General features: G+C 39.2%; 1 protein-coding gene across 2 annotated transcripts in view; it reads right to left on the reverse strand.

Moving 5' to 3' along the window:
• LOC139152510 (trans-aconitate 2-methyltransferase-like) overlaps positions 1–15,490 on the reverse strand; it is a 62,686-nt gene that overhangs the window by 4,379 nt on the left and 42,817 nt on the right. The window contains exons 3-5 of one of the 2 annotated variants that reach the window (XM_070725699.1): positions 6,307–6,617; positions 5,505–5,649; positions 822–1,939 (exon numbers count right to left, since the gene is read on the reverse strand). In XM_070725699.1, the coding sequence (XP_070581800.1) occupies positions 1,776–1,939; positions 5,505–5,649; positions 6,307–6,617 (620 nt within the window). In that variant the 3' untranslated portion in view covers positions 822–1,775. Of the gene's footprint in view, positions 1–821; positions 1,940–5,504; positions 5,650–6,306; positions 6,618–15,490 lie in introns of those variants that run through there. The other variant, XM_070725706.1, reaches the window with a different exon arrangement.

The following is a 15,490-nucleotide window of genomic DNA, read 5'->3' on the forward strand; positions in this document are numbered from 1 at the left end:
GAAATCTGTTGAGTTATGAGACCCGTATTATGTGCACCAATGGGCCTTGAATTTTGCAAAATCACCACTGATAGCGCTATTTTGACCTCTAGGTAAAAATTTCTGTGGACTTGCCCACACGAAATTTGACCAGTGTAGAATCTAAGCCTGCTTATACACCTGCCAATGGGATTCATGGGCGCCGCCATTTTTGTTGAGTGCTCGTAAATAAACAAATACGAAACGTGCAAAGTATTATTTTATAACATGCCATTAATAAATATATCTCTTTTATTAGCCAGAAAGTAATATGAGCCACCCTGTCACTGATAAAAAATATCGTTTCTATCAAGTCTAAAAACTAGAAAAAGAGAGAAAACTGTCGTGTATGAACGAGGACATATGCAAAGAATGCTGGGAATTTTACTTTAGAAAATTGCCCTGTGTCTAAATAACTAAATGCAAAAATTGCCATGTTTCAGACGGAAAGCTAGTTCTCAGCTTACAAGTGGAAATAGGGCAGTGCATTTACTATTGAAAAGATAATGTTGGCAAAATACGTCCCTTGTTAAACACAATAGGTATAGTTCTTATGGTAAAAATTGCAAATTTTTGTCCAACATTTTTACACATTACAGAAAATCTATACCTACAGGGTCTTACATCGTGTACGTGAACTGTTGTCATCAGAGGGTAAGTTGTCGTACAAATGATCCTTTACTATTACTAATAATGAATCAATACCAATAATATTTCTAGTCTTAACCCCTGGCGCGACACAAAGGGTTGAAGCCTATACAATATTACGTAAATTACGAAATATTACTCGAAAAATGTAGCTGATCAAAATGCAGACTCTGAAGAGAATTACGACCATCATGACACATTGTGCTTTCTCTAACCAAATAAGATACTGAACATAATGATTAAACTAATTTGAAATTCTATTTAAGGTTCCAGGACAAGAAATGGACCTTTTTAATCTAATAATTATCTCTGGTGCTAAGTAAGCTCAGAACCTCCATAAATTATACATTTTCTGAAAGCCTAGATTTAGGGAAACATTTTGGTTACCACAGTGTCACAATTATTTACATAACTATCACGTGACAGGTAATTTGCATAACCCCCCAAAAATCGGGTTTACCTATGTTTTGTCTCAATACTTCGAAACATCTGACTCAAACTTTTTGGAGTGCAAGCTGTCACAAAGCTCTTTCAAAGTGTGTCTCAAATTTTATTTATCTTGCTTAGTTTTTTTTAGAGCGAAATTTTAAAGAAATCAACTAGGGTTAAATTCACCGCTCTAGAAGTTTTTCTGCATAAAAATTGTTTAAGAAGGTTTAAAAAAATTCTGAGACACACTTTGGAAGATCCTTAGGACAGCTTGCACTCACACAAATTTCAGCCACATATCTCAAAGCATTGAAACAAAACATTGGGAAAACCGATTTTTGAAAGGTTATGCAAATTACCTGTCACGTGATAGTTATGTAAACAATGGTGACACTATGGTAACCAAAATGTTCCCCTATATCTAGGCTTTCCGAAAATATATAATTTAAGGGGGTTCTGAGCTTATTAACCACTAGAAAATTGTTAGCTTAAAAAGGTCAATTTCTTGTCTTGGAACTTTAAGTGGAGAAAGCCTGTAATTACTCTGTCTTAATTGGTTTGGCTGCTGCAGAAAAAATAGTACATTAATTGCTTAAGTTTACTCATTTCAATTAAAAAAGTATTCATTATTGCAATTGTAGAAGAAACAGCATCAACTGTAATATATGTAGCGAATGATACTACTTTTTCAGTTTTACGTTGATTGCATCAAAATGCCAAATTGGAACTCCATCATCCGTGTCGGCTGATGCTTGGACAGAGATCTTCAAACAATCTTCCATGAAATCTTCATGTAACTTTCTGGGTATGTAATCCAAGTGTGTCATTAAAGGTTTTATAATAGCTGGTGAAGTGAAAAAAAAAATGGAGGTACATTGTTACCCTTTGATTTTGCTCAAATATAGGAAAAATTATTTTGTAATCTAGTAGCGATCACACGACATGATCTTTGCGCATACTCAACTCCCGACATATTCATGAGGGAAAATGCCAAGAGGATTTGACCGGTTAAGAAGGTTTCTGCGTAGTGAAGCGTCATTACATATTCATGGTGACCCCTGGCCAGCTGTCAATATCTTTGGGGGCTTTTGTCTTTTGGCCTGCTTTGCATATGCGTCGTTGGACACGACCTGCCAATCACCCAGGTAGTCAATTAAACTATTAATTGACTGTTTACCGACCCAATTAACACTATCCAGCAGTATCAGTCATATTTTAATCGCTTGGCCCGGGTGGGCACAACGTAGGAACGCGTGTATTTCTATGTGTACGTTTCACTTGTGGTGTTGTTTGTACCATCGTGCGTTTGAAGTCCTTGTTTCACCGACAGCATTACCTTCAAGGTGACAGGCTTACTATTAATGTTCAGTATCATTGAAGCGAGTTCTGCCCACGGTGAAAACCACCTGTTTTGCCTACTAATTACTGCCCGTCCTGAATGTAGCCTATCATAGCTACAGTAATCAGTCAATATATAATGCCCCGCGCCTTGTACTTTTTATATAAACTTGTAAAATCATAGTCCGAGCCATAAAATTGTTGACTTTCGATCCGATATACAGGTTGATCGTTGAATCGCACCGGCGCATCCATGTTTACTTGCCCCATAAGCTTACTACTCTGCAAAGGGTGGGTAGATGGAATTCCAGGGCCAAAAATGAACACCGGGGCGAAACTTTTTGTGAATCCATGTGAAAACATAAATCATTTATCAGTTTTGATATATACTCCTCAATTGTAAATTTGATCAAAATCGAGACCACATTCAAGGGCTATGCAGACTGCCCATATACGCACACACAGGCAACCACCGGTGAATATCAGCGTCAGCGGCATAACTATCGGGTCGTAAATCGATCAGCGGTTTGGGGGCCCTGGACTATGATTTTATAAGTTTATATCACAAGTAAATGTTGTGGAATATTAAGATATCGACCTATTACTGTATTGAAAAGGCCAATTTCGTGACGGGCAGTGCTAGAAGAATGACGGGCAGGGACGGCAGTAATTAGTAGGACCGTTTCTTTGAATACTGTTCGATATTAAGTGACGGTCAAACTTTTGGGTGGTGCGCGTGACCGGCGGCACTGACACAAACTGGGTTGACAAGCAGATAATTCAGGTTTTTGTTCAGTGTTGTTACCATTTGTCCATGGTGGAAAACATTGACGGAAAACCAGAGAAAACGGTCCCGCTCCGAGAACAGCCCCGAGACGGGGACGGCCACACTTGTGGTGTTGTTTGTACCATTGTGCGTTTGAAGCCCTCGTGTTATCTACAGTATTACCTTCAAGGTGACAGGCTTACTATAAAAGTTCAGTGATCATGGCACTGAGTGTGTTACATTCATGATGTAAATCACGCAATGTTTTTTTTTTATATATATATCGCAAGGATTAATTTTCGCTTTTTTTTTGCCCTCGCGAAGTTTGCTAAAATTTCTCGTTCTGAAAAAATTTCCGGCCACAGTATCATTGAACCCACTCATTTTTTCTGGGTGACCCGTGACCAAATGTACGTAATGGTGAAGTCGATCATACTGGGAAATAAAGGAGTATTAAAAGCAAAGTTCTATTCTTCTATGTCCGTTCATTGTCAAAAGTCAAGGCAAAATGGTGATCCTGAATGATTTCATGGCCATTGGGCGATATAACTTTGATTTACTCTGCAGTGCGCCTGTTGGATACACAAACATTACGACACTTTTGTCAGGGTAGGTATTAAATTTGGTCTGGCCGAGAAAAAAAAGCATACAAGACCATAGTCCGAGTTTTTAGAAAAACTAACTGGGACACGAACGGGATTCGTGAATCAAATTTTGTTGAGCTTTACAAGCTGTCTGGTTCACGGCTTATTGTGCACGGGCCGCGTCTTTGCCTTTGCCATCATGTCATTGAACTTGTAAATGGACGCATCAATTTAAACAATTTCTTTTTATGAATGTTCTGTAAGTTCATAATCAAACACCGATCTTTGTCGGCACGCTCAACATGAGAAGAAAAACTGCCGAAGTGACGATCGGTTTCGGAGCACCCAATAAAATTTCCACAAATGAACATGTGTGTGTCATTTATTTTGACAATTGTTCGTAACTTTCCATCATTCTATTGTGGTCACCGTGAAGGCGTTGTCACGTAACTCGTCAACTGCCGAAACCGCGGGCGCGCCGGGGGGTGTTAACATAGTACAACAATAGAGTTATTTCTGATTGGTCAAACAATGTTTAAAACAGGTCGTAATTGTAGGAGAGATATCAGTTTGGTCAGCACAACTATATCATCAACATATACGCCAGTCACCTAGGCGACGGTAATCCGCACCACTTATCACCATCGGGAAGGTACTCCTCCCCCTATACCACTGGCGATCCCGCCCTCAAGGCACTACGTCATTCGACCAAGCATTGTTATTGTAATTTCCTGCATAAAATTAACAGCGAGGTCAACCGGTCAAATCCTCTTGGCATTTCCTGGCATGATGATCTTTGACCAGCTTTCATAGAATGTAAGATTGTGATTTTGTGATACCGTAATTGGCACTATTTGCTTTATGAATATGTCTATGTGTGTGTGCGCGATTGGTATTTATAATGCATTTTCCCAGTAATAGCTTTGTAAATCATCCGTTTTTTTTATTTTGGAATATCCTGACAGTAATTTGCATAAATGAAAAATGGAAGATTTCATAGCGTAATGTTGACCTATGACTCTCCCGATCCGGACGGGAATGGTGAAACTAAAATCAACTGTTCACCTACAAAATTGAACATCTCAAATTTTCACAAAGATACACTAATCAATAAATTCGTTTTAAACAACACGAGAAACCGTGAACAGTTTAAGATATGTAACAATCTCTCGTGTCTGTAGTAAGCTATTTTCCTGATAAACCCTAAATACAAGTAGGTAAACAATAGCAAACGAACAAAACCCTTGATTCTCAAGTACATGTAAAAGGTTGTGTGCGTCTCGAAATTGAAAGACTTAACATTTTATCTCAAAATGTTTTTATAGACGTTTTCAACTGTTCCCTTCAAAATCAAGAATAAAAATCAGGGGTAATGTTACGAATAACAAATTATCCAATATTTAACAACACAAACTTCCAAATGGCCGTCATCACTATTTTAAATTTAGGTAGAAAAATTCAATGTCTGCTTTTCAAAAAAAAGAAATGAGGCGAAATCTTTATTTACTCCTTGAGCTTTAAAACGGGCCTTAAAAAGTGGCAGACAAAAATATGATCAAAAAGTTCGACAGTCCGAATATCTACCCTGAGGCGCATTCTACCTTGATCATTTGATTTGTAATCTGTTCACATTCTTAGTGTTCCTGCCAGTCACCCATGCGCAGTTCATATATTCAAAAAATAATATTATGCAAAAAAACCCACAATATTAAACATGTTACCTTTGTGGTCCTCATTCGTGGCTGGTGAATGCACGAAACTGTACGGTTTGAGAGTCCTAGGGTATTTCTTGAAGTCACACTTTGATATCATGTTTGTCAAATCTTCTAAACTGCCCCAAAACGGACAATACGTTGGCTGAAAATCCTACAATTAGATAATGAATAAACAAGATGAAAAATAGTGAGGTTGTAGACCCTGTTAATTTCAATTAAATGCAAATTATTTTAAAGGTAAAGAAGTCGAAATAACACTAATATAAAAGTAAGTTTACTTTTCAGCATTCATTTAGCAAGTAAATGTTGATTGGTGCTCTTTATTTGTTGAACGAGTAAACCAAAAGGGACTAAAAGGTACTCATTTTGTTTTAAGTTGTGTGCGCCTCGAAAGTGAAAGATTTAAACTTTTCTTCAAACTTTCCTAAATGAAACTTTAAACCACTCTCTTACCAAATCAACAGCTAAACACACTACTCAAAATTTTGAAATTTGAAGTTTCAAAATGGCCGCCATCGCTCTCGAAAAACTAAGACAGTGAATGTTTTTTCTTTCTCTAAGAGTTTTGAATGAGCCCCAATAAGTGGTAGATCAGAAAAGAATTGTAGAAATTTAAAAATCTGAATATCTATCCCTGAGGTGCATTCTACCTTAATTAAGACAGAGAAGAATGACATTGCTTTTAGAAGAGCCAAATGTTAGGCTTTATTAGCGTTTCCTCTTCAAATTAATAATTAGATGCGGCATGCAAAAGGAATCATTATCAATATTCAGAATTCAAGATATCTATTAAAGTTTTCTTTACAACCTTTAAGTAGTTTTTCCATTTAGGAAGCTCCAAAGCCTTGTGATAAACATCGCTGAATGGGTCTTCTCCTCGGAGAACATGAACTACAAACAAGCCATTCTCTTTCAGACACCAGCTGACATTTTGAAAGACTTTCTGTTTGTCATCCATCCATTGGAGAGCCGAATTACAGAAAACCTTTGTGAAAGCTTTTTCAAAATGACTGAAAGTCTCTGGAAAACACAAAGCATCAGCAACAAGGTATTGGGTCTTTCCACCGACAGTGTTGTTCTGACGTGCATATTTGATAGCGTTAGCAGAGATGTCAATACCTGAAAAAAAAAAAAAACCGTAAATTTGAATTGTCTTTTAGTTGTAAAACGACTTTTGGGTATAACCTTACGCACCTGTAATTCGTACTGCTGCTAATATTCTGAAAAGCTGTTTCGAGTTTTACAGATAAACACGTCATTGTCAATGACATAGTTCCCGCCAAATATAAATTCGCGATGTGCAACAGTTAAAAGATGTGATTGGAAAATGCAATTTCGAAGTCCAGAAGTGCCGAATAGGCAAACAAATGTTTCCTTTTTCTTTTTGAATAGAAGTGGTGACCTGTATTAAAAACGAAAGGGAGCAGAACATGGATAATAAACAAACTACTGCAGAGGGTATTATCGCATTCAATCTTTCATGACTATTTGTGTACTGAATCGGGTGGAAATGAATATGCTTATGGCATTCTGGGAAGACAAAAATGAAAGTGCATAAATATAAAGATATGACGACGTACGATGAACAAATTACTGAAGGTTTGGATAGCTTTGCCCCTGACCGTAGATGTGTTATTGGCTAGCTCAATTGCTAGTGAGACAAGGCTAGTCGAGGCCTTTCCACAGAGAAATGTGTTGTTGAGCCTTATGCGTTATCGTCTACGATAAACATGAACTTCAAAATGTTATTCAAAAAGCCTAACAAAAAGCATCAAAACAAGCCTGACGTTTTCTGTTTGCGCAACCATATTTGCGTTATCGAGTACCATGGAAAAATAGATCGACCTGATAAAACAAACATACGTGAAAATATTATTCACATTACAAAATAAGGTTGATCTCATCAACTTAGTGGTCACTTCCTTCATGTTAAACCATTGTTTCAAACAACCTACACTGTATGAAATCGGGCGTTTACGATTTTATAAGCTAACGTAAACGCGCCTTATCCACTTCCTGTCCCGTCGATTAAGCCAGCTTATATTTCCTAGGGTTGTGACCGGCAGAAACTTACACATCCTAAATCTCACACTTAAGCTGTTACAGGCCGTGTACGTCGAATCTACAAATACGCCCAAATGTACGTTTCAGCAGGGTGATTCGTTGCAATTTTCAACTATAGTGCTAAGATAGTGATCTACGTTGTCTTTAACATGCACTTTTGTGGTTTACGGAGCTAAAACTGGATAGAAATATGGTTTTGAGCAGGGTTACTCAACTATGTCGAAGTTGCTAGCGAGTGGCGTCAGTGGACAGGCGGGGCAATTGTCACCACTGTCCGTTGTGATTACATAAGCAACGCGCTCGGGTAACACACGGGAAGTATGAATCGCTTCGGTTACGTGCCTTACTAATACTATGACCACACTCTTTTAGTTCTGGTATATAAAGGAACATTAATAGTGGAGCAGCCTCGGTCAATTTTAGCACAGAATGTCTCCCAGTAAATATGTAGTCTTCCCAGTAACTAAAGGCTGACGGTAGCCAGCTTCACTTGGACACCCGGACCATTTCGACAGGAGTTATTCGACGTCTAGTTTTGCCGCGGCCACATTGATTCCCCTTTTTAGTCACTTCCAACAAGGGAAATTCTCATTTCACTCCTTTTCTTCATGTTAACGCACGTTTTAAGGCGAAGCTAATTCTAGGTACTACATGTAGTACGTTCACTCCGAGGCACGGTAGCATGGCATTCATTAGTGTCTACCAGCACGCATTATCGCCTAGCGCCTTCTTTACCTCATAACTATACATGTACTTAACTTTGAATCATTTCAACCCACTCTGATTGATTTGTAATTAGCCATGGATTGACTGCTCACACAAACAGCTTGGCGGTCAGAATGATCAGGATCGAAGTGGCAATAATTCTGGCTGGACGTTGATCATAATTGGACGATGTCGTTACCTACTGTGGTCCTTAGGTGCGCGCGAGCTACTTTGATTTGAGCCTAAAATAAGTTTCCCGAAACTTACATTCAAAAACGCTGGCTGGTCAATAGGGACGCATAAAAAAACTATAAGATTAAGAAAGTTCACTAGTAATTTTTGAAATGCGAAAAAAAGTTTAGTGTAAGTTAGGGTCGTGTTATAGAAAAAAAGGCATATTACGCAAACTTTCGAAAACAATTGTTCCTGTTTTTGAAGGTCAGTGAACCGCTAAATACCGTGGTTTCAGTAAGTTGCGACGGAACGATGTTCCGATGTTTTACAGGACGAACAGGATAAAAAGTTGTGAGTGACAGTAAGCCGGTACGACTGACGTTTAGAACGATCAAGGGACCGTGTTTCCATGAGTGAAGTGAATTATCCCCCTGAAAATCTCCTCGAATGAATAGAATAGCTGCCAAGAATACATATACTATGGAAATGTCGCTAATTTATACATCAATTTATCAATTTGACAATCATATGTACAACGACAGTCCCTAAACACATAACTACATGAACAACGCAAAGCGTTTTCTTCGCAAACGCCGATCACGCCTGTTCTGAATGTGAAATACAATAGAGCATGGAGGTGTATCTGGTACTTATGTGTAAATGTAGTTCTAACCTCTTGACACCTCATGTTTCGCGATGGAATCTGCGATTGCATGATATGAATTTTCTTGCCACTGTGAGCAACCAGCACTATAATGTTTATATCGCTGGGAACTATGATATACTTACAAATACCGCAACCTCAAAGACAGATGCAATAAGCAATTATCATAAAACACATGATGGACTTTCGTCAATTTATAATGGCGCTTCAGTGAAAACTGGGAAATTCCTGAAAAGTCCACTGACTGGAAACGCCATGATACTGGCCACGGTCCCTCCTGGCACGTATTTTAACATTTATTTCCGCGTTAAATTTCTAGATGTTTCGGCATAAAGTCGTAAATTCCGACCGCAAGCCGTTTCGTGTCGGCCTCTAGCATGTTCTATCTTACAGGGAACATGGTAAAACACAGTAATATCTTCACATCATTTTCAATTCTGTGACACAAGTTTATCGATAGCACTAGCCGCTGATAAAACAAAAGCTTGAAGGCGGATCCGTTGGAGAAAAAACAAAATGCACGTAAAAGTAAAGGTAAGAAGGCAAAGGTCAATCAAGCTTACGAATACAACTAGTCAGTCAATGACTGATAAGTTTGCCCCCCCCCCAAAAAAAAAAACAACAACAAGAAAAACAAAACAAAACAAACAAATCGAAACAGGGATGCTGAAACGACTTAGGTCACGATGCCGATGTGACTTGCGGCCGGAAATTGAGATCGTAATGACATGGGTTGAAACGACTGGCTGGAGGCCACCGGTAGCCAGCGCTACGCAAACCCTTTTATTCCACAAGCTATCAGTCTTTTTAACGCAAATTTTTATCGTGGTAATTACAGTTGTCAAAGTGTAGGTCAGGCCCAGATCATTCAGCTATATCATGGCTGTGAGGTAATTGGCCTAATGGCTTCCTCAAATATCCGAGAGAATTTCTGAAAATCGCCGTTTGTGAAACTTTCCTTTGACATCTAAACCATGCGATCAGAATTCGTCCGACCTTCGCGACGTCAGAACTACGAGTGAAAGACAAATGATAGAAACATAACTTTTTTCCAAAATGCAGAAAAGCCACTGACATGAACAATTATGCAACAAATCACCGTCCCTCCGTGGGTGGAGGGACGGTGAATAAATGTAGATCGTGTGAAACGGGTACGCTTTTCCCGCAGAGGAAGTCCTTCAAACGGTGTTTTCTTTGTACAAAACGTGTCAATTACCATTGCGCCAGTGTAACTCTCTAAACAATCATGAAAAAAATATTTCAGCCGACAAACATTGTAGCCAAGACAGTTCAATTTAGTAAAAAATGAGATAAAAGTTCACAGGTCCGCATTTGATAGCCAATATATTCCCGGAGAAATAACCCATTTGAGAGATTGTCGGACAAGTGTGTCGAGGTATCGAGAGAACGTACCGGCTATCAAATACTACGCAAAATAGTAAAGAATGACAGTGGAATGAGCTACAAAATCACTATAAGTTTTAAGTTGCAGGTAGAATAAGTCAAGCAGCTTGTCGAAGAGAATGTTGCATCGGACATTAGAGGTATCGAAGATAACATCTGACAAGTGTGTCACGGGTGTCGATCGACTAGATGGCTTTCAATTCTACTGGTGGACTCAGAAGGAAAAAATCAAAGAAAAATTAGTCAGAGGAAAGCATTAACGAAATCAAGAAAATCAGTGTATGTCTCATTGTACTTGTCCGTGCACAGTCCCTCCACCAAGGGACCGTGGTCCGCGTAAGCTCATTTTTAACCACAGGCTTTGTTTCTGTATATGGTTTTACTGTTGGACAAAAACACCGTAATGCTACGCTAAAATTATAGAATTGATTTCCTTCCCAGAGAACTTTTTCATATTATGATACGCAGATCGATGGGGAAATAGTTTAATGTTAGGTATTCTTAGAAGTCGGCTGTCCTTTGTTTGATATTATGATTAGCAACTGCACCCTTCGTTCATTTGCATCTAAATGAAGCCGTCTTGGCTTTGGATTTGCACATATGCACGTGAAATGAGATTTCAACCTGTCGTTTTCACGGGTTGAAGCGATGTTGTAATCACCGTCCCTCCACCCACCTAGGTGGAGGGACGGTGTTGTAATTAATGGTTCATTGTGTATGCACAAGGGGCAGATGAAAGTCCCCGGGGTGGGAGGTTTTTTGTGCAACGGTTTACCTTATTTGATTTTATTAATTTTGACTGTGATATTTCAAATAAAGCTTTCGAATCCAAACTGTCTGACTGTGTTTCCAACGTCCTTATCTCCTCTTCAACCAGTGCACATACCACTCTAATTGCTGCGCAAACATTGCCAACTTGTATCAGCGTATCAGCGGATTGGCTTATAATTACGTCAACACCACATTCGTCCCACATGTGTAGGGCGGCTGTGGTGTTGACTCAATCACTTAATCTGCTGATACCGACAACGGATTAGCAAGTTGGCAATGTTTTCGGAGCAATTACAATGGTGTATACACACGTTGGAGAGGAGATAAGGACTTGTCGGGTAATATATAAAACAGTCAGACGGTGTGGAGTCGAAATCTTTATTTGAAATACCACAGTCAAAATTAATAAAAGTAATTTTATTAATTTTGACTGTGGTAAAATTAATAAAAGTAATTTTATTAATTTTGACTGTGGTATTTCAAATAAAGATTTCGATGATCAAGAAAGCAGTCAGATGGTTTGGAGTTGAACTTTATTTTAAATATCACAGTCAAAATTAATAAATAAAATAAGGTAAACCGTTGCACAAATAAACCCCCCTCCCTACCCCAGGGGACTGATTTCTTTCGCCTATGGTGTATGGTGCGAGTATTATCAGTGTCAAAGAGGTGAAACGATAATGGTGGTGACATTTCGGGCATTCTCCAAAACAGTCGGTTTTCACTGAAAAAACAGCCTTTAATTTTAGGAGCGGTGAAGATCGCCCAGGTCCCCTGCTTCAAGCCATCGTTCACTGAGCACTGTTGATCGCCACGATTTAGCTCCGCACCGAAAACTGACGCATCAGCAATACAGTATTTGCATCAAAGCACGTGTTTGCATGACTTTGCGGTCCCATGGCACGCGCCGATAGCATTTTTGTCAAAGGATCAACAAAACATAGCTAAACTTCTGTAAGGCGAAACTAGATTCTAACGCCTCCCCTTGATGATAAACATATAAATGAACAATATCTGATTGGTAAGACAAGAGACGTTACATGACCGCAAAATCTTCTCAACAGTCAAAGACTAATTCTCAGAAGCAGTTGTCACTAGTCTCTAACGGACCCATCCTACGGGTGAGAAGTTACGCAATTTGTGTGATTTGTTAATTTCATTGCCACTCCATTTTGTGGGGTGACGGCGGTTATTCGGGTAAAATTCCATAGCCTGGGATCCCCCAGGCCGAAGAAACTGACCAGACCCATAGTGACAGTTGAAAGAACGCTAAATTTTCAGGTACAGGTAGTCAACGGAGCTGTTCATCGAAAAGGGGCAGGGGAATCGTTTTATTTTTTTAATGGCAGTGGATATTTTAAGGGCAGTGAAAAATATTTTAACTGGATGTGTGGCAGATTTTGTTTGTTTGCTGGGTGGTAAATCACATGATTGGCGTTTGGAACGGGTTATTAACGACTGGCGAGACGAAAATGCTCGTAAACTTGTACAGAACAAGAACATTTAGGCTACGATATACAGCGGAAACGCAGTCAGATGTGTCCCTCGGTAGCTACATGTAAAGAGTACACCAACAACCGCACACTATCCAAAATACAGTCAAATGTAATAAAGTTGAGGAGAGCTGATGTACATCGACTTTCATCTGTTTATATTACCAATAAAATCAATTATGAAGTATGAAGCTTTTTATATTTTGTTCTTCCCCCGAAGTGTATAGAAAATATACCGTATGGCGACATGTCTGAACTTTTCGTATTGTTTTCCCAGGCATAGCATTCCAATTGCAAAGAGTTAGCGAGTATATAGAGATGGAGCGTTTTACAAGATGGTCTATACCAGACTGCCTGATTAAGTAAAAAAATCCTGCATGAGAGATTTAGAATTGACGGACGTCCGAATTCTACTTGTCCAGTTTATTATGAATCATTGTACGACGTAAGCGATCAAGACTTCCAAAGAATTCTATAGACAGGCACGTTTTATAACAACTTTATAATCTTATAATCCGCGGACAACTAAGATCATAATATTTAGCAAAATGCTCTCGTTTCGATTTGTTAGGGTTGCCATCGCAAATGTCGCTCATTTATATGACAAATATGTGCAGTCAGCAGACGACACTCTCTTGTGAGTTCAACTTTGTTAAAATTGATGTGACTTGCGACGAAAATTGATTAATTGACACATTACTATAGGAGAGCTGCATTACATTTTGTACCGTGTGTTTTCGAATATTGCCAATACACTCTCATTAACATTCACCAGGGGCATCAACGACATCAACAATCGGCTCGGGGGTGAGTCAAGGTTGTTTAGCGACACTGCTTAGCAACGCAGAAACTTATTCTTGGAAACAGGACGGGAGCATAAGTCAGGGCCGGATTGAGCACAGTACCTATGGAAACCGGTGGTTATTTCTTACAAAATATGATTCGACTGCGTACTTCTTCTTTTGGCCTTGGACTTTCGCCGCCTTGCCCAAACGTCAATCAGCAAACAAATCATAAGATAGTTCAGTCACATTAATCTGTACATTTTGATGCATAAATCTTTTGTGATTTATTGTTATTCTGACTACCTAACTCATACACCGGTACCTCCAAGCTCCATCAAATCCCACATCAAGTTGTGGTGAACACCGAGCTCAGTTCCGCATGTGAAATCGCGACCGTGACCCGATGATGATGAATTGCATAAAAAAGTGCTTATATTTCTCTTTTCCCGTCATAGGGGCGGGGTGCCTACAGGTTGATAGTTATTATACCAGGCTGATTCCAAAGCTTATTTAGAAATTGAAACAGATACGATATCCAACTAAAAACCGTGTTTTATACAACTGATTCGTTATCTTTTCGCCTAGACCTTGTTGTGACATCCTTACTTCTGGAGCAACCTGGTTGAGCGCGACCGAACTACAATATTTCTTCAATGTCTCAAAGATATTGCACCACGTTGGCGCATTGGACACGTCCTTGTATTTTCGTCAGAAACTAAATACAGTAGGTTTGGATATGACATCGGTTACAAATGATGGAATATTAAAGATTAAAATACTTTTATCGATCGACAAAAAAAAAGAAAGAAAGAGAGGGTATGTTGAATCAAAGTCGGGAGACACGATACTTTCCACGAATTAATCAACAGTGAGCAACGACCATGAATATTTTATTCAACTTTTAAAATTTAGTTATCGACTTTCTTTGACACCCCCGTTTTTTGGTTAGGAAATACTGTCTTCAGTCGTTTTGGTACCTCTTAGTATGACTGACACACGATTGCAGGCCTTACCCAAAGTTTTAATTAGGCCTAATTGCTGCTAGTTTTTTACTATTTTGAAAAAGACCTCGCCAAATATCCGGTTCAGCCAGGTGCAGCCAACGAACAATTCACTTTTAAAGGGGTCCTTACTAATGATAAGGTATATAGTGTGAACTGACTAATTTTCAGTCGAGAGGGTAATTAATTCATAATTTGCCCTCCCACTAAAACTTTTTCGACCTACCCTGCCGCACTCAAACCCACTCCCCACTTATTTTTGCCCGTTTCCCCTCCCTACTGTGAATTTTTGAAGCTGCCCTGTGGCGAAAAAAAACTTGCCAATTTCCCCTGCCCTGGAAAAAAATTCCCTCAAAATGTTGTCATTCCTTTTCCCCTGCAGACATGAAAAGTTATAAGTACTAGCCCTGTGTCCAATCCCCAGAAACACCATGACTCAACTTCCCCTGTCCCCGTTTTAAAAGTAGCTTTCTCTCTCCTCGTTTTTTCGCCAAGCTCTGTCCCCAGGACAATCAACCGATATCTGCCCTGCCCTACAAAACAAACACTAAAATTTGCTCCCCTGCCACTTAAAACATGTTCCCTGCCTGAGCAAATTAAAATTTCCTCTGCCCTCAAAAATCGCCTCGGAACAGCTTTTTTCGATGTTCCTGTTCTGTGCACGGGTTTGGCACGTCTGTGTGCGTAACACAGAATATTCATGACATGATTCATGCATGAGGATATTGCGTAAATACGATACAAGCCGCAGTCTGATAGCACGGCAAAACTTGACCCTCTAGCCTGCTGCCCTTGAGTTTGTACATTTATCTGGTGTAAGACAAAGATGGGGCTAAGTTAGCAATATTATTGTCTAACGAGAGCGAAAAAATAACATTTTCTTCAAGATTGAGTAAAAAATGATAGTTATCATCAAATTCTTCGCAGTTCG

The sequence above is a fragment of the Ptychodera flava genome, chromosome 2 (genome assembly GCF_041260155.1).
Source record: "Ptychodera flava strain L36383 chromosome 2, AS_Pfla_20210202, whole genome shotgun sequence".
NCBI classification, from domain to species: domain Eukaryota; kingdom Metazoa; phylum Hemichordata; class Enteropneusta; family Ptychoderidae; genus Ptychodera; species Ptychodera flava.